This window comes from Diplotaxodon limnothrissa, linkage group LG9 (assembly GCF_057381915.1).
Source record: "Diplotaxodon limnothrissa isolate DT_005_m linkage group LG9, D_limnothrissa_male_GT1.1, whole genome shotgun sequence".
NCBI lineage: Eukaryota > Metazoa > Chordata > Actinopteri > Cichliformes > Cichlidae > Diplotaxodon > Diplotaxodon limnothrissa.
In genome coordinates, this window is record NC_140604.1 from 7,504,501 (window position 1) to 7,523,977 (window position 19,477).

The 19,477-nt window shown below is 42.1% G+C and overlaps 1 protein-coding gene across 1 annotated transcript; it reads left to right on the forward strand.

Moving 5' to 3' along the window:
- The first annotated feature begins 630 nt into the window (after nt 1-630).
- On the forward strand, nt 631-16,606 carry LOC146625056 (kinesin-1 heavy chain-like). The gene is made up of 26 exons (XM_085363259.1): nt 631-756; nt 1,703-1,790; nt 1,867-1,940; nt 2,054-2,158; nt 2,234-2,282; nt 2,361-2,416; nt 2,850-2,937; nt 4,652-4,776; nt 5,276-5,380; nt 7,349-7,494; nt 7,791-7,939; nt 8,392-8,591; nt 9,246-9,314; nt 9,630-9,836; nt 9,932-10,075; nt 10,820-11,008; nt 11,196-11,313; nt 12,897-12,952; nt 13,029-13,138; nt 13,222-13,323; nt 13,417-13,477; nt 14,387-14,458; nt 15,091-15,195; nt 15,297-15,510; nt 16,077-16,194; nt 16,600-16,606. The coding sequence occupies exons 1-26, from the start codon at nt 631-633 to the stop codon at nt 16,604-16,606; spliced, it is 2,883 nt and encodes a 960-aa protein (XP_085219385.1).
- The last annotated feature ends 2,871 nt before the right edge of the window (nt 16,607-19,477 follow it).

The window sequence follows — 19,477 nt, forward strand, 5'->3', positions numbered from 1 at the left end:
TCCTCATCAGCAATGGGATCATCTTCCTCATCGCGCTCTCTTTTTATTGTGGTCTAATTTTTTAACAGCACAAAAATCTGGCATTGTAACACGGGTGTGTTTACTTTTTATATCCACAGCACTTATATAAAAAAGTGCACACTGTCACTTGTCTTTCTTTCTTGTGAGATATATATTCTTGTAAAATACCCAGAGTTCCTACTTCAAATTCCCTACAGTATAAATGTACCTTCTTTCTTTTAAAATACCTGAAGCTACTCAGTACTTAAACGTGACTTCTGACCGTCGGGTGGTCAACAGCGTCGCAGATCATGAGCAGCAATGTGACGCTTCTGTTCATGTGTCATGTGCTCTAATCGTTTTTTAGTTCAGCCCTGCTCTGCAAAGAGGCTTTTTCATCAATGCTGCGCCCGAAGCGAGCATGCTGTTAGGTTTCTTCTAGCCGACTTTTATTGTCAGCTTTCGCTGAAAAGTGTTGAATAGAAACACAAATGAATGTATGTTTTACAGTTTTTACTTTTGACTTCTTTTTGCGGGGAAAGTCTCTGAGCCGAGCGACAGACAACTTCAGCAGCACCACATTTTTGTTCTCTGAGCGCTTCATCCATCCATTCATCCACTGCGGCGAGGATGGGGGACGCGGCGGCGGAGTGCACCATCAAGGTGGTGTGCCGTTTCAGGCCGCTGAACAGCGCTGAGGTGGCCCGCGGAGACCAGTACATACCCAAGTTTAAGGGGGACGACTGTGTGCTGATGGTGAGTGTGCGAAACAGTAAGCAGACCTTTTCACATTTTATTAACTGAAATTGTTGTTTTTTTTACATCGTTCTATATTTTGGGTTGGAAATGCTGATTTTGGAGGCACTAACAGTGGCTAATTAAGGCTAATGCAAGCCACTTAAATCAACTTGAACAGGTCATCTTCACCATGCCTGCACTGAGTTGCTGCAGTGTGACTGGCTGATGTGACTGCTTCGGAGCAGTTGAACATGAACATTCACTTTCTTTAATGTCTAAGTGCTTTTTAACATTCGTACCCCACCAACCTTCCAATTAGTAAATGACCTGCTCAACCTGCCAAACCACAGCCATCCCCCAAAATGTTCCTCACTGTAGTAAAATAGTTTAGAAACATATCCCACTTGTTTAGTAACTTGCGAACACACTTGAGCTGTGTCACATCAAGTATCTTGTGTTTTTAATCTGATGCTCTTAAAGTGCCTCAGCTGAGGACACCCTGAAGGCAGAGGAGGAAGTAACAAAGCATATATTAAATATAAATAATTTGCTAAATATAACAAACATGTTCAACAAAGAAAATTTCAAAGAAAGAAAAATTAAAATCTCAAACCAGAAAACCCAGGGGGGGACACTGATCTAGAAGCAGATGACTCAAAGATGGCATGAGGAGAAAACAGTAATACAGGCTTATGTAAATGCATGGGTGGGAAATAAATAAAGACAGGAAATCAAAGCAAAGCAATACCCCCCCAAAGAGCTGACCTTCAAAGTAAAACAAGACTAAAAGAGAGACCCTAAGAACAGTGGATAAAATATTACAAACACAAACTAAAAGTAGAAAACAGTGGGAAAAAAGATTGTGCAGTGAGCATGAAAAAGTAGGGCTGCTGTTGTGCAGCAAACTCTAAATTCTTGATGGTATACTTTACTATTTCTCACTGCTTCCACCTCTTGTTTAAAGGGCAAACCATACTACTTTGACCGTGTGTTCCAGTCCAAGACAACTCAGGAGGAGTTTTATAATGCTGTGGCTCAGAAGATAGTCAAAGGTAAGCTGTGCATTGGAATCTGTTCATGAAATACAAAGCCAAACCCCAATCCTAAATGTGTTACTTCTTTGTACAGATGTTTTGGAGGGATACAACGGGACCATCTTTGCTTATGGGCAGACATCTTCAGGCAAAACACACACAATGGAGGTACTATGAAGTATCAGCTGTTGCTTTTTTTTGCTACTGGTCAAACATATTAAAAATAGCCAGGAAAAGCCTGAGATTCTGTGCTGTCTTACTTTTATCATCATGTCCTGAAGGGGAAGCTTCATGACCCTGAAATGATGGGAATCATTCCTCGAATTGTGCAAGACATCTTTAACTACATTTATTCCATGGATGAGAACCTGGAGTTCCACATCAAAGTATGTAGCTGAGCAACGAGGCAGGCGCACATGAAAAGATCTGATAAAGTCTCACTGTGCGCTTTTGTTTTGCAGGTTTCATATTTTGAAATCTATTTGGACAAAATTAGGGACTTGTTGGATGGTATGTACGGGGCTCATCATCAGTCAGACCCTGTTACAGAGACCATGATTCATTCTTTGCTTTCATTTTCCTCCACAGTGTCAAAGACCAACCTTCCTGTACATGAGGACAAGAACAGGGTCCCATATGTCAAGGTAAGACAGACTGAGTGCTTCATTTTCAAGGCACAACATTGTTTCTGATTAAACTCAAAGTCTGCAGTCATACAGTCACAAACTTCTCCCTGCTGGTTCTAATGCATTAGTTATGAACAACAGAGCAAAACAATGATGCTAATGTGATAGCTTACCTACAGGGTTTTATGTATAAAGGGTAAGAAGGCTTTACAGATCATTGTATTTCATTTGGCATTCAGCTATAAGTCGCATAGACCATGACTGCATGAAGAAATCCAAGGAGATACAAAAGCTACTGAGACCATGAAGCACTAGCTCTCCTTTCATAAATATCCAGTGGAGACTGTTAGCGTGTCACGGTCCCTTCAGCTAATAAATGTGTCTCTATAAACCAGTCCTGCTGTGGGGCTACTGAGAATAATATTTCCTTGTGATGTTCATGTGTCCCCAGGGCTGTACCGAGCGTTTTGTCTGCACTCCTGACGAGGTCATGGAAGCCATAGACGAAGGCAAAAATAACCGAAGCGTGGCTGTCACAAGTGAGTTCGTACATTGCGGCCTCTCATGGGTTCATCCTCACTGAGTCTCCTGACTGTTGCCACACTCCCAAAAGCTGAGCCAAGAAGACATCTGTGAAAAACACATTAAAGTCAGGTTCTTTCTAACCATGGGTACACGATTTAAACTGAAGCTGAGCTGACTTAATTATGCACTTATTTTCTGAATTAAATGGATCCCATTATGGCATCAGTTAAGTTTGTTGGAAAATTATAATTTCTGTAAACAGACATCTGCATATGAACATACTGTCAGGATCCTGGGTCATTTGACCCAGCGTTCTTAGTTTTCCTGTGTTTCTGTATTATGTCAAGTTCATTTGTGATTTATTCTATGGTTCCTAGGTTTTGATCCCCTGCCCCTCATGTTTCTCTGTGCCCTCTGTTCTGTTTAGTCTTCTCTGCCCATGTGTTCCCCCTGTGTTGTTGCCTTCTGTGTCTCCCTCTGTGTGACTGTCTTATATAGTGATGTGAGTTATTGTGTTTTGCTCCCACTCCTTGTGTTCCGTGTTTTCCTCTTCCCTTCGTGTATTTCTTCATGTGCTCTCCCCATGCTCTCTCTCCCCTCCTGTCTGTGTCTCTGTTCTTCCTGTGTTACGTTTAAGGTCCGCATCTTGGGTTAGTATTTTCAGCTCTGTGCCCTCCCTGTCTTGTTATGCATAATTGTCCTCAGCTGTGCTCCCCGTGTGTTCCCACCTCACTCATTACCTTCTGTGTATTTATGTCGGAATCTCCCTCTGTTCCATGTCGCTGTGATTTTGCATTCACCCCTCGTGTCTGAGAGCCTGCATTTTGGGTCCAACTCCTGCCCGCCACACAGCGATTCTTGACACATACAGAATCTGTAAGCATGGGACAACATTTTTGGTCCTGGAAGCTGGAAGCTGACTGTTTGTATCTAGTCAGACTTTGGTTGCATGCAGGTCCATGCATAGAGCCACTGTGATGGTAACAGACTGGTTCTTACATAATGCATTTCTACAACAGTTCACACCAGCACTTGTTTCTGCTTTCTATGTAACATTCATACTCCAATGGAAGCACCAGTGAGCAACTTCAGTATCTTGCTCAATGATACTTTGACATGCAGACTGGAGCAACCACCAGTCTTCTGATTAGTCGATGACCTGCTCTGCCTCCTGATCTGCAGCCACCACAACAAACGTTTTTGCTCTACCTGAGATCAGCAGGATAACACAGTCGGAAGGTCCTGTGTGATCTCCTAATTTAACGCTGTGACATGAAGATTAAAGGAGATGCTGATCTGCTGGGAAGGCAGCTGTGCTCACCACTATACCACCATTCCAGATGTCAAGGATTGGTTTTGGACTTTGGAGTTTGCATATCCTCCCTGTGCCTGCAGGTTTAAAAATACCAGTCCATTTCCATTTATCTTTCCACTCAGCAGGACATATTCTATGTTCAATAATTCCATTAAAAAGGCAAGAACAGCATATGGACAGTCAAGAGGTGTTAGAAGATGTGAGGCCTTTTAGATACCAGTCAGCTACAGCTACCTGTGTTAGTCGCAGCTGGAGTTTTTATGTATTCTAGTCTGGTTAAGTCTCATTCTTTTACCTTGGTAATCCCTCAGAAAAAACACTTCAATGGGCTATTATTTTTATAGCGTGCAAACCTAGAATAATATAATCAGTAATAACTGTTTTTTTGTTTGTGTGCCCACATGTACATTCAGACATGAATGAGCACAGCTCCAGGAGTCACAGCATCTTCCTCATCAACATCAAGCAGGAAAACAGTAAGACTGAACAGAAATTAACCGGCAAGCTGTACCTCGTCGATCTGGCTGGGAGTGAAAAAGTATGATCCTCAGTACTCCTCCTCCTCCTCCTCTCTGACCTCTCTCATCTTCATAACCTCTGCAAATGTGTTTTTTCCCAATTTCAAGAGCCCGCCTCTGACTTGAACCAGCTAAAGAGTAGCTTTTAAGTAGTTGTTTATTAATAGAGTAGAAACCAGGCCTGATTTAAAACTCAGGGTGGAAACAGCTCTTTTACTCTCATTTACCTTTTCCCTAGTGGCAAAGTGTGTCTGTATTAAATGGATCGGTATGATAAAAGTTTAATGATGCTATCGTGCCACTTCAGTTCAGGGGGGAAACTAGAGCAATCTTCCATCAGTAAAGTGTAAAATGTTAACAGACCAGTCATAGCGCTAAACCCCGGGAAAGCCATTGACATGCTTTGTCAACTTTCTTTTACTAAGCTGATCTTGTTAAAAGAAAAAGGTTCTGAGCATCTGTTATGTGACACAGTTTTCAGCTTCACTATGACAATTGTGCTGTTTTTTTGTTTCAAAGGTGGGTAAAACTGGAGCAGAGGGTACAGTGCTGGATGAAGCCAAGATGATTAACAAGTCCCTGTCTGCACTGGGAATTGTCATCTCAGCTCTGGCAGAAGGCTCGGTGAGACAGTTTGCGACTCTGCTTGGTGAAGCGTTAGAATTACTGCCACTCCAAAATGTGATTCAAAGTTTATAAATGAAATTCGTAAAAAGGAGAGGCTGAAGTGAGTTTATTATCACAAATGTGCTGATTCGTTCATTAGATATTTTGATCCCATAAGTTATATTTGCATGAGCATGGTGACAGAGCTGTGAAGTGGGGTGGGATTACATTAGCTCTTAACGGCTTCTTGTTTGCGGTGGTCATGGACAGGCTGACAGAAGAGGCCAGGCAGGTGTCTCTGTGAACCATTATGTTTACACAGGACATTTGGATCTGTGGTGACAAAAGAGAGCAGGTGGATGAGAGCCTGGAGAGGTGGAGGTATGCTCTGGAGAGAAGAGGAATGAAATCCAGTAAATCCCAAAATGTTGATTCTGTTCATCTGGACGTAGCGTTGTTCATCCAGTGGTGCTAGTTTCAGTCATTGTGCAATGTGCTCTTTATAAGGTTGGGGAAACCTGCAGTCAGCTGAGACTGAGGAAGTCACTTGGATGAGCGATGAAACGTTTCTCCCACTGGAAACGCTCCGTCCAGATGAACAGAATCAACCTTCTGGGATTTACTTACCTAAATGATTGAGCATGCATAAAGAAATCCAGTAAAAGCATGACAGAATGCATGTGTGTGAATAAGAAGGTGGAGCAGAGGTAGTTTAAATACCTTAAACCATCCAAAGCAACAGACAGTGCACAAGAGAGGTGAAGAAGAGAGTGTAAGCAGGGTGGAGTGGGTGGAGATGAGCGTTGGGATGATTTGACAGAAGGACGGCAGCAAGAGTGAAAGGGAAAAATTACAAGATGAAAGTTAGACCTGCCATTATGTATGGTTTAAAGACGGTGGCTAACAAAAAAAAAACAGGAGAGGTAGAGCTGAAGATGCTAAGACTTCCACTGGCAGTGACCAGACTGGACCAGATTAGAAATGAGTTCATCGGAGACAGTAAAAATGAGCGGTTTGGAGACAGTTATAGAGGCAAGGGTGAGGTGGTTTTGATATGTTCAGAGAAGGGAGAGTGGATATGAAGGATGTTGAATATTGAGCTGCAAGGCAGGAGGAAAAAATGAGGACAACAAAGAAGATTCATGGATGTAGTGTTGTATGACATGCAGAGAGTTGGTGTGACAGAAGAGGATGACAGGGACAGGGTGAGATGAAGGCAGATCGCTGAATTCGAAGAATTTGTTGTACTGTTTCTGCTGATGTCTGCGCCTTAAACACTTAACACACTGGATAAATGTGCATATCACCATGTAATGTGTGCAAGATAGATGTTGATCTACTGATCACATCATATCTCCATTTTCTTGGTTATTACTATGACTATTTCCAGTTCTGGGGGGACTATCAGACCAGATTGGACCTCAAAAAATTATGCTAAAGATGAGCACAGCATGCTAAAATGTGAAGGCAAAGGTGTATATTTATGAAAAGTTGTGAAATCATCAGAGTGCAAACCACCTGTGTAGCTGTTTAGGTTAAAGGACTTGCAATACTGTGGAACAATCTTGTGTGCAAAAATAGGAACATCAGCCTGCAGCTGGAGACATTTTTTAAATATTTACTGTTTCTTTTTATTGTAGGACGGCATTATAGAACCTGAATACATTTTACATACCATAGATTTATCATAAGACCTGATCTAAGCCACCCTGAATATCCCAGGAGTTGCACCTATTTCAAAGCTCTAGGAACCCTGAGATGAACCATCGGCCTACTGCTCAGGAGCCTCCATAGAGGGTTTTTATATTGCTAAAATGTTACAAATTGAGTATATTATATTTTGTAAGTGCATGATAGTGGACCGCAGTCCTTAATTTAAATTGCTCAGTTACATTTCATCACAACAGGCTTCACTGTTGTAAATGCTGTTTGTGACATGCAGAATTATCATATAATGCGACATATGGTCCCTCTCAATCCGCCTAGTCCTACATACCATACAGAGACAGTAAGATGACCAGAATCCTGCAGGATTCCCTGGGAGGGAACTGTCGGACAACTATGGTCATTTGCTGCTCACCTTCGGCTTACAATGATGCAGAGACCAGGACTACATTGCTTTTTGGACAGAGGTACGTAGACACAAACCTGTCATCACATCTGTACAAATGATGTTACTGAACTGAAAGGTGTTCCACAAATAGCTACGTTTTAATATTAAAAGATTAGAGGCAAAGAAGACTGTGGTCTAGAGTCATAAATATGAATGATCCATAGGTTTGGTGTCTGACTCCATAAAGACAGGGCACCGACTTAAGCTCAGAAACACCGACCTCTGAGCTGGCTCTGCGGTGAAACCAGGCTCAACTGTGTGCTGTTAGTATTCAAAACAGACCGCTACCACTTTCTCACCTCTGTGTCTCACCAGAGCAAAGACCATCAAGAACCAAGTGACTATGAATGTGGAACTGACAGCAGAGCAGTGGAAGAGCAAATGGGAGAAAGAGAAGGAGAAGAACAAGACACTGAGAAACACAGTCACCTGGCTTGAGAATGAGCTGAACCGCTGGAGGAGCGGTGAGGGCCACAGGCTGTATTATGTGTGGGTTATGTGTGGGTCATTAAAGCAGAGGCAGAGGAGTTTGCAGACATATGATCATTGTTTTTATGTGTTTAATGTTAGTATGGATATGTTCATAACAAGGTTAAATCTTGTGTCCTTGTGTTTAGCAATTAGAGTTGAGCTGCACATGGATCCTAACAGGAGGCTTTTAAAGAAAGAGCTCCTTGTTTCTATATTTAATAACGACAAACAGTCCCCCGGAAAAATATGCAAGACCATGCCTGTCCTGCACTAATGCTACACATGAAGGCTCGTTAATTTTGACTAGTTTTCCTTTCTTTTTTTTGTATTAAGAACCTGTTAAAAAAAGGATTCCTGTGTGTGCAGTCATAATATTTTCTCTGATGGGGAGCTATTTAGGGTGGAAACAGACCTTCTTATATCATCTTTCTGCTGCTCCCTGCAGGAGAGAGTGTGCCAGCGGATGAGCAGTTTGACAAAGAAAAGGCCAAAGAAGAAGTCCAGGCCCTGGAGAGCACCCACCACAATGACAAGACGCCACCCAAACCTGCCCTGAGCTCCCTGCCAGGAGTCAAACTCACAGATGCAGAGAAAGAGAAGTACGAGGCGGAAATGGCCAAGCTCTACAAAGAGCTGGACGACAAGGTAACGAAACAACGTATGTATGTGTGTGTGTGTGTGTGTGTGTGTGTGTGTGTGTACATGTATATATACATGTATGTATGTATGTATGTGTGTGTGTGTGTGTGTGTGTGTGTACATGTATATATACATGTATGTATGTATGTATGTATATGTATGTGTATATATGTATGTATATATATATGAATGTGTATATATATGTATATATTAGAACATGCAGATAAAGTGCAATGCAGTAGCAACTGACAGATTTTTTAACATATTTAAATAGACATTACCTCAGGCAAGACATGCTATTAATCTCCAGCAGGATGACAGTAAAAACTAGAACACTGAATCTATTTCGGTAGTACTTTGACTTTGTGAGAGCAGGATGAAAACTATGAAAGGTTTCACAATTCCTGTCACATGAAATTTCACAATATCTTCACTTCATCTTTCTCTTTTGTTTTAATAATGTAAATTCATTCTTGATATTGGAATAAAGAGAATATATTTATGTGAAAACCAACATTCGTCTTCTAATTAATTGTGGTGAACTTATTTCTTTTGACCAGCAGGTGGTGCAACTGGTTGCTGTTCAGTATTGCTCTTTGGCAGGAGAATTATGTGAATGAAACATTACTGGATTTCTCTTTTCCTCTGCCTTTCCTGTAGGACGATGAGATCAACCAGCAGTCTCAGTTGGTGGAGACGCTGAAGCAGCAGATGTTGGATCAGGAGGAGGTGACACTGCATCCGCCTTGCCTTCCTTTCTTTCCTTCCTTCCTTCCCCTGTGCCTTCCCGCTGTTCCAAATCCCCCTAGGCACTCCTGTTAGCATAAACCTGGTGTGACAGCTGATTGCAGACCATTAGTAGCCCTGCAGGAGAGGTCAAACTGTAACTCACCCTTAGCAAGCACAGGAGCCTCACCAGATTGAGCACATTTTTCTTCACTGTTCACAAATCTGTTTTGTAGTCCCTGCTGTTGATACATTTTTTAACATACTTTCAAACCTGACCATAGGAGAGCATCACTGAGCATCATTTACCTCTCCTAGCTATTAGCATCCTCTCGCCGTGACCACCACACGTTGCAGACGGAGCTGAACCGGCTGCTGGCGGAGAATGAAGCCTCCAAGGAGGAAGTGAAGGAAGTGCTGCAGGCCCTGGAGGAGCTGGCTGTCAACTACGACCAGAAGAGTCAGGAAGTTGAAAACAAAACCAAAGAGTTTGAGGCTCTCAGTGAGGAGCTGAACGAGAAATCGGTGAGCAGCTTGAAGCTTTGGGGGAATTTGCTGGAAGTAAAAACACTAATCCTAATCCTAGATGCTTTGTGATGTGTGTTATCGTCCACCACTAGAGCTCCTTGGCCTCCATTGACTCAGAGCTTCAGAAATTGAAGGAGATGACCAACCACCAGAAAAAGAGGGTCACTGAGATGATGTCATCATTACTCAAAGACCTGGCTGAAATAGGCATCGCTGTGGGAAGCAATGACATCAAGGTTCCCAGTTTGGCTCTGATACACTGTTTCATATTCAGAAAAGTGACATTTGGGTTAAAACTATGAAATAACAGTGCTTTAGACCACAAGCTAACAACTTGTGGTCTAAGAACTATCAACATCATCAGGTATTCAGGTGATCCTTGCTGAAAATGAGGATGGTTTTGCATAGGCTGGTTGCAAGCACTTAATTCCACTGTGGATGTATCTCTCATTCAATTTATTTAGTGGATTCAGTCAGAAAATGTAGAACATGAACCTTGATAAAGTTCCTGCCAAAGTAGAACTTCAAATCAACCTTTATTATCACAAAAAAAGAAAAGCACCCAATCTTGAAAAATAAGAAACAGAAACTAAACTATGAGTGTTGAATTTCTGCAGATAATGACTTTCAATAGTCCTTAAAAAATTGGTAAAACAGATTTGGTTGAACCAACAGTGTGAAATTGATTGATTCAAATGTAAAACTGGTAAAAGCACAAATATGCTCACAGAAAACGCTTCAGCAGACTAATGTTCTGCATATTTTATGATCAGACGACAGTCAATCAGTTTGTTGTCTAGTTTTAATAGGAATTGTGAGCATCTTGGTTTGTTTCCACTGGTTTCCAGTGTATCTCCAACTGCATGCTCTTCAAGAAATTTTGATAAACTCCTAATCTATTTTAAACTCCATGGATGGTCTGAGTGGGACTGAGTCTGAGGAATGTCTTTGACCTACGTAATGTTCTCTCACGTCCTCAGCAACAGGAGAGCAGTGGTCTCATTGACGAAGAGTTCACTGTGGCCCGTCTCTACATCAGCAAGATGAAGTCAGAGGTGAAGACCATGGTGAAGCGCAGCAAGCTGCTGGAGAGCACACAGACCGAGAGCACCCAGAAGCTGGACGAGACTGAGAGCGAGCTGACTGCCTGTCAGCTCCGCATCTCCCAGGTAACAGCTGCTTAACAACTGCTGCCATCTCAGATGCTGTCGCCATAGTGACATATAGTTAAGATGTCAGATTATGTGGTTCTATATCAATAACAATGGGGCCTAACAATTGGGTCTGGCCTAAAAGAACTGTCATTTAATTTGTATGAGTCCTTTTCATGTCTTTCGTTGGCCGGTCGTTGTTTAGCAAGAAGCCAAAATCAAGTCCCTGACGGAGTCCCTCCAGAATGTGGAGCAGAAGAAAAGACAGCTGGAAGAGAATGTGGACTCTCTCAGTGAGGAAATAGTCAGGACCAGGGCCCAGGGTGAGCAACACACTCTCTGCTCTCCATTCTGTTTTTGCACAAGGAGCCCTGTTTGGCTAAAGGTTTGTTGTGGAGAAGGCAGTGAAACTGCTGTAAGAGGTCCTTAAACTAACTAATAGTTGTCTGTATAGCAGGGGTGGGCAATCTCAGTCCACGAGGGCCGGTGTCCCTGCAGGTTTTAGATGTGTCCTCGAACCAACACAGCTGATTTAAATGGCTAAATTAGCTCCTCGACATGTCCTGAAGTTCTCCAGAGGCCTGGTAACGAACTAATCATGTGATTCAGGTGTGTTGACCCAAGGTGAGATCTAAAACCTGCAGGGACACCGACCCTCGTGGACTGAGATTGCCCACCCCTGCTGTATAGTGACTCAAATGTTTTAGGACATAAAAGCTAAAGCAAGTGGGTACAGTGGTGCAATGGTGACCTTAAAACAAAGTCTCACACACTGATTTTAAAAAATAAAGTCTTGGAAACAACCCTGAATAAAAGGATTTAATCTTCTCCGGTGTTTTAGGGCTATTGACCAGTCAGATAGGGTAAAATCCACATTTCTTTAAAAATGTATTTATTATATGTACCGGCCACTTCATTAGGTGCACCTTGACCCCTTTTGTCTTCACAGCTGTCTTAATTCTTTGTGACAACTCACATGTGAAAAATATTTGGATACATTTTTTGTTGTGCATCGCAGTGCAGCAGGCAGGTCCCAAATACAGGACACAGAGAACAGAACTCAACCTTAACGGTAGTTTTACTGGTGGCTTCATAGGAACCAAGGTGCAGAATAATAATAGAACTTATTAACTAGGAAAATCTCTTTGGAAACATGGAACTCACAGGGACCCACGGCAAGAGGGACAATGTGACAAAGAGCAAGGGGGAAACTCAGACAATTGATACACAGCAGGTAATGAAGGGAGAGGAAACAGATGGGAAACAAAGTGGGAACAAATCAGGAATAACAAGACAAGGGAAGTTAAACTTGACACAAGACTATCACAATAAAACAGGAACAAGCATACACACTGAGACCCAGACTATGACATGCCAAACTAACACAGGGATAGAAGATTAAACACAGAGACAGAACACAGAAAGACTAGACAGACACGGGAACGTCACTGGGGGAACAAAGGGATCACAAAAGATATAGATTTAATAAGCAAGAAGGTGAACTAGAATCCTACAAACTGAGAATATAATAAAGGGCAAACTTAAAGGTATCCTTAAAACCATAAAGAAACTTAAAATCCTGGGTCCAAGATCCAGGGACCATGACATTTTTATTGTTTTAAACCTGAATTTGTAAAACTAAACTTGAATAAGTCATAAGTATTGATTATTAGCATTGAACGTTCAAAGAAGTATCTGTGTTTATGGATTTCCCTGAAAGTCATGTCAAGTAATACCTGTTTCTCCTTTAAATCTTGTTTCCAGTAAACTATGAAAAGGGTTTACATGACGTGGCAAGCTTAAGAAAAATACTGTTTGTACTTGTTTGTGCCATAAGAAACTAAAGAAGATCCATTGTTATATCCCAGTTGTTCCCAATAACATGGATCATTTCTTCTCCTTCCAGAGAAGGTTAATGCCATGGAGAAAGAGAACGAGATCCAGTCTGCAAATGAAGTCAAGGTACTGTAACACGTACAAAGTGTGATTGCCCACCTCATCTCATGCAGTGACTAGCTGTTTTTTTCCGTGTCTTCAGGAAGCTGTGGAGAAGCAGATCCAGACTCACAGAGAGGCCCATCAAAGGCAGATCAGCAGCCTGAGAGATGAGCTTGACGCCAAGGAGAAGCTTATCACTGAGCTGCAGGAGTAAGACACCACATCACCTAACGCTTGTCTCTTTGAGCGAAACTTACATGACTCGGCTGATTTTATCCCTGACCTCTGTGCAGTCTGAACCAGCAGATCATGCTGGAGCAGGAGAGGCTCAGAGTGGAGCATGAGAAGCTCAAGGCTGCTGACCAGGAAAAGAGCCGCCAGCTGGAAGAGCTCACGTAACATCTCTCGCGTTTATTTAACAGGAAAATGCACACTTGTTTAGCAGAACTGTTTTCCAGTCTTATTAATGCTTGTTTCATGTGCTGCAGGGTGCAGCAGGACAGGAGGGAGCAGGCCAGACAGGACCTGAAGGGACTGGAGGAAACTGTGGTCAGTTATTGCCACAAGTTTTGAAATCTGTATTTGCTTAGAAAATGAGTTCACCTACTACACAACAAACCTCTTATGTAAGTAGCTGTTAGCAGTAGTATGTTGCTGGGCGATTGTGGCTCAAGAGTTTGGAGTTCACCTTGTAATCGGAAGGTTGCCGGTTTGAGCCCCGGCTCGGACAGTCGTTGTGTCCTTGGGCAAGACACTTCACCCGTTGCCTACTGGTGGTGGTCAGAGGGCCCGGTGGCGCCAGCGTCCGGCAGCCTCCCCTCTGTCAGTGCGCCCCAGGGTGGCTGTGGCTACAATGGACCTGCCATCACCAGTGTGTGTATGGGTGGATGACTGAATGTGTAAAGCGCTTTGGGGTCCTTAGGGACTAGTAAAGCGCTATACAAATACAGGCCATTTACCAGGCCATTTGCTATGGAGATTTCGATCTCCACCAATACAACAGAGGTAAGAGGAAAAACAGTAACATTTTTAACATTCAGCTAGCATTAGCAAATATGGTCACTTCTGGTGTGACTGTGAGTATGAATGGGTGTCTATGGGTGGGTGGATGAATGGATAGATGGATGGATTTGATGGATTATGGAAAGCCTTTCTAGTGAAATTGGTGTAATTAGTTTCCTTTAATCAGCTTTAATCATGTGACCTCTTGCCACATTCATGTATTTTTGCACAAAGAGTAGTGGTGCTCAAAGATGTAATTTTTGGGAGCAATAATTAGGTATGAACTGACATGATGTGACATCTCAGTACAGCCTCACTATTATTTTTATGGCTCACTAGCCCAGATATAACCCAGATTTGTTGCCAGCAGCAAATGATACATTGTGACATGAGTTTGGAGGGCGATTTCTTGTCACCGTTATTCTTTGCAAACCTGTCTTTCTTGTCTTGTGTTAGGCACGGGAGCTGCAGACACTTCACAACCTGAGAAGGCTCTTTGTCCAAGACTTATCCACAAGATTAAAAAAGGTACAAGTCCTCAAAGTGTTTCTGTGATGGAACACATTTCAGCTCTCGGAGCAGATATGTAACCTCCCATTCCCTGAATGTTGCCATGGTGGATCATCACAGTAATTGCCATCTTGTGATCTGATTTGTCATCTGTTAAGACTCCTGTCTTACACAATATCACATGAGCTCTTCTTGCCTCGACCACGACGTTTACCTGGAGTGAGTCAAACAGCTCCATATTTCGCTCATGCACCGGCAACACTCCCATTAAATCTGCATCCTTAATGAAATTTTAATGAATCCAGGGAACACAACAGAAAGTGTCTGCAATAAGTAGGCCATCTGATTCTTCAAAGGTAGCAACTGTAATTTAGGGACCTGGGCCCTCAGTGCTGCTCATCTCCTGCCTTCCAGCGGAAGCTTGATGAGACAAAGGCAGAGCAGGCTTTCCTGGAGCACACAGAGAATATATTATGCTGCTGTACTCATCCAAAAACTGCTACTTATCACCACATTTAGGCACAGATGGGATTATCTGGATCAGGGCTCTTTGGTTACAGAATTATTTTTCACTTTGACACGGATTTGAAAAACTGAAAGCAACAAAATAAATTACATAGATAACAAAGTTGTTTGCTGTGCTTGGACAGAATGCTCAGATGGACTCAGAGGACACAGAGAGCAGCGCTGCCCAGAAGCAAAAGATCAGCTTCCTGGAGAACAACCTGGAGCAGCTAACCAGAGTTCACAAGCAGGTAGAAATAGATGCAAGCAAAGTGAGACGAGTGTCTCCCACTCAAACTGGCATCTCAAGGTTAAAAGCTCTATTTTTTCTCTTCTGTTTTAAATTCCACAGCTGGTACGGGACAACAATGACCTACGCAGCGAAATCCCAAAGATGGAGAAGCGCCTGCGGGCCACCGCTGAACGGGTCAAAGCCCTGGAGACCGCCCTAAAGGAAGCCAAAGAGAATGCAGCCCATGACCGTAAACGCTACCAACAGGAGGTGGAGCGCATTAAGGATGCCGCCAAGCCTAAAAACATGGGCAGGAGAGGGTCAGCACAGATAGGTAGGTGGCACCACTGTTTTAAAAAGCGACGTCTTTTACCAGACTAAAAGGTAGCAGTTAGCTAAGCTTGATGTAATCTTGCTGTTTGTTTTGAGATCAGGTATGACACATTATAAAAATAATTCTCAAAAGCTATATAGATGTTGATAATCCTGGTACCCTGGGCAGATTATATAATAAATTTCATCCAGATTGACTAACAAATCTAGGCGGAGTTTGGGACCAGGGAACATATATATAACACTATGATTATTATAGTAGGTTTTGTACGTTTTGTAGTTTTTTTGTTGTTTTGGACAGGATCAGGCTAATCATTGATCAGTGTTTTTTATTTTTATGCTAACCTAGGCTAACAGCCAGCTAGCTTTAGCACTAAAGTGATAAAGCTAGGCTAACAGCCGCCTAGCTTTATCACTAAAATGATGCATATACGTCAGTATTTTATTAATGTTCTCATCTGATTCTCAAACAGAAAGAAATTAGTGTTTGGGTTTTTTAAAAATATCAGTGGGCCATTAACCTTCCCTCTGTAAATGATTGTTATTGTTTCGCTGTGTCCAATCCAGCCAAGCCTATCAGACCTGGTCAGCTGCCAGGGGCTCCCATAAACTTCAGTGTCAACAGGTCCAACCTCATCCAGAACAACCACCCTACCGGCATTAAGGGAGGAGGAGGCAATAACAGGCAAGAAAAACATGCACCCTGTTTCCCTGCAGTCCCAGGTTTATGAATTAGCGTTCATGTTTGCTTAATCCTAATACTTTGAGTAACCTCTGTCTGAAGATGGCCTCCCAGTTTATAATTAGCTAAGACAGATGGGCCAAGTAAAGGCTTTTTGAATAATGGCTCAATTACAGCTGCCTTAAAAGCCTCTGATACGTATCCTGTTGATAGAGATAAATTAATCATATTGAAAATTGATTAATTCAGTCTTGTAGAAAGGGGGACACAAAAACGTGACAAGCCAGTGATGACCAACTTATCAACTCTAAGATGATTCATGTTTCTTTTCTCATTCATTCTTTTGCATCTATCCACAAGTTTATGGACTTCATTATTAATTGTTGTCAAAATTTCTCCCCCTCACAGTCCCTGATGGTACTAATACTCACTCAGATACAAAACCAAAGAAGCAGACTGACGTGGACATCCATCAGCTGAATCGTTGCACTATTCTTCCAATGTCTAAATGTGTATTTATTTACTGTACATAAGCGCAGCATAAGCTGCAAAGCTGCTCTTTTAAGCTCTGTAAGCACTCATAACGTGTAATAGTGTCCTGCAAAATCCACTTTTATTATGACAGGCTGGTGTGTTTCCTTTTCCCAGGCACAGATAATATTTTACATTGTGCCAACATGCATGTACATACAGTATCAGACCTTGATGGCCACCTCAGCATGAGAGCAGAGATGAAAACAAGGCTGAACGAAGGCCTTGATTCTTTCGTCTGTTTGTTGACTTATTGATTGGTTAAAATGTGACATGTGCAATTCACAGATGTCACAAAAACTTTTGAAGGCAAAAAACCCCCCACTTTAGTTGTACTCATAGGAAAAAGGAAGTTTTGACAGGACTCTGTGCAGTCCACTCTTACTGTTCCCATAGGATTTACGAGGGCACATAGTAGCCAGGTGCTGCTAATCAAATGCACTTGATTAACAGATCATCAGCGAGTGTGAGCGCCTCTATGAAACAGATGTTTTGCCAGTTTGCTAGTCTGGAACATTCGGATGTGTTTTAATAATGTTCCACAGTTTTCCCAGGGGAAAATCACCAGAAATTCACCCCAAGGTCAGATTGTGGAGTTTTTGGAAAATCTGAAAAACAAAAAAACCCCCGCCAAGAGCTAAGAGACTTAGCATGCTAAATGCTAACGTTCATGACAGGATGATTAGGAAATGACTGCACAAGTATGACTTGTTTGGAAAGGTTGCCAGGAGAAAGTCTCATCTATTGGAAAGGAAGATGGCAGCATGATTTAGGTTTGCAAAGTTGTATCTGAAGGAACTGCATGACTTCTCTGGGTAGATGAGGCCAAGTGTGAGACCATCTGTCCAACAGCTTAAGCTTGGCTGAAATTGGGTCATGCAACAGGACAATGGCTGAAAAAAAGAAAAGGTGTTGTTTTGGCTCAGTGACAGTCCAGACCTCAACCTGATTGAAATGTCCTTATGCATAAATTCAGTTCAAAACTCAACAAACTGAAGCAATGTAAAGTTGTGTTGGCCAAAATTCTCACATGATGTAAAGTTATACAGAAAACAATTACTGCAAGTTAATGCTGCTTAAGGAGGTTATACGAGCTACTGAATTGTGGGGTGTACTGAGTTTTTCACTGGACTGCACAGACTACTGTGAAAACTTTCTTTTTCACGACTGTGTCTTAGTTTATGTCACTGAAGTTGCACTGCTGCATTGCAGCACCTTTTGCTGGAGACAGCAGAGGGCAGAAATGGCATAAGCATAAAGCATGACCGTGTCTAGCATTATAGAACAGAGAATGATCTGCCTATGTGTAATTGTTATTATTGTAAAGATACCTCAATAAAATCAATCTGGAACTGCTGTCATATTTTGGTGTGATAGCTTAACAAGCTAATAACGATGATGCTGAAGCAGCAGTTTTTTGTCCCTTAAACATTTAACATTTTATTAAATGAATCTGTTACTACAGTGCTGGGTTCAGCTTCCACTGCAGTTTTCAAATGTATATATTAATAATTATTAATAAACTTTAATTTGAAAGCTTGCTTGGTGACTTTATTTCCTGTACCATCGGGATAACTCAATGGAGGGGGGGTTAGTTCAAGTTCAAGGTTCTTTATTTGTCACATGCATAGTTATACAAGTATAACACACAGTTGAGGAGATGAATAAACTACACAGGAGTATATGGGGGAGGGGGGGGCACCTATTAAAGTGAGCGGTAGCAAAGGAAAAAGCTTATACTGAGTTGTATGTGAGACTGGACGCTGAGGAAGGAGAAAGGGACTTGTGGTGATTGGCTGCAGACAGAGATTGAGTATGTGCAGCATGATTAAGAATAGAGATGGAAATGTGCTAACATATGATGAGTGTTGAAAAGGTGAAAGGAGGACTTTGATGAGCTGATTAATGTAGAAAATATGAGAGGGTATGAAAATAAACAACCAAACAGGAGGAAAAGAAGACCACAGAAAAGATTGATGGATGTCATGGGCCAAACACAGGTTTGACAGAGAAGGATGCTCGGGATAGGGTGACATGAAGGCAAATGATCCACTGTGGCAATCCTTAAAAAGAGCAGCCAGAAGACGAGTAGGAAAATAAATACAAGAAAAACAAATTCCCTACCTAACACATTAGGTGGGGAATCCTGCCTCAGAAAATTCTGAGCATCAGACACTTGGTTTCCTGTATTTTGGGAATTTTTTTTTTTACTTTCAGTTTAGCGCGGGAGACACAACTCAGGCACCATTGAACAGTTTAACATCTGAGTGAGATCTAAACTTTGACAAGACTGAGACAACATCAACGGGAGCTGAAAAAGGTCCTGGCTGTTCTTTTGCGTCATACCAACTTGTACCACAGGATGGTGTCCTAACTCAACCAAGGCAAGTCACTGAAAGCATTCCTATGCTGTTTTCCAGACACTCCCGAGTTAGCCTGTTCCAGCTTTAAAGTCAGGAAAGTGAGAAAAAACGGGATTCGTTTTCTACTGTTTATATTGAAGGCCGCCATCTTGGATTGCTAACTTGTGGTTGGCGGGGCTGCTCTGACTCTCCGAGTAGGAAATCCAAGTTGAGTTGGCATTCCAAAATTCCAAAGAAACAGCAAAAGCGAAAGGAACAGCAATACGCATGGAAAAGTGCAATGTTGCCCTCAGTGATAAAAGTCTGAATTAACATTTTCTGAAAAAACTGAAAGCAAGTTAGCAAGTTGCTAGCACACTAGCAAAACGTTAAAAAAAAGAGCAAAACAGCCA

Coding starts and splice junctions, on each gene's coding strand:
- LOC146625056 (XM_085363259.1), top strand. CDS start 631: ATGGGGGACGCGGCGGCGGAGTGCACCATCAAGGTGGTGTGCCGTTTC. Junction 1,941..2,053: donor GCAAAACACACACAATGGAG/GTACTATGAAGT, acceptor CATGTCCTGAAG/GGGAAGCTTCATGACCCTGA. Junction 11,314..12,896: donor AGTCAGGACCAGGGCCCAGG/GTGAGCAACACA, acceptor TTCTCCTTCCAG/AGAAGGTTAATGCCATGGAG.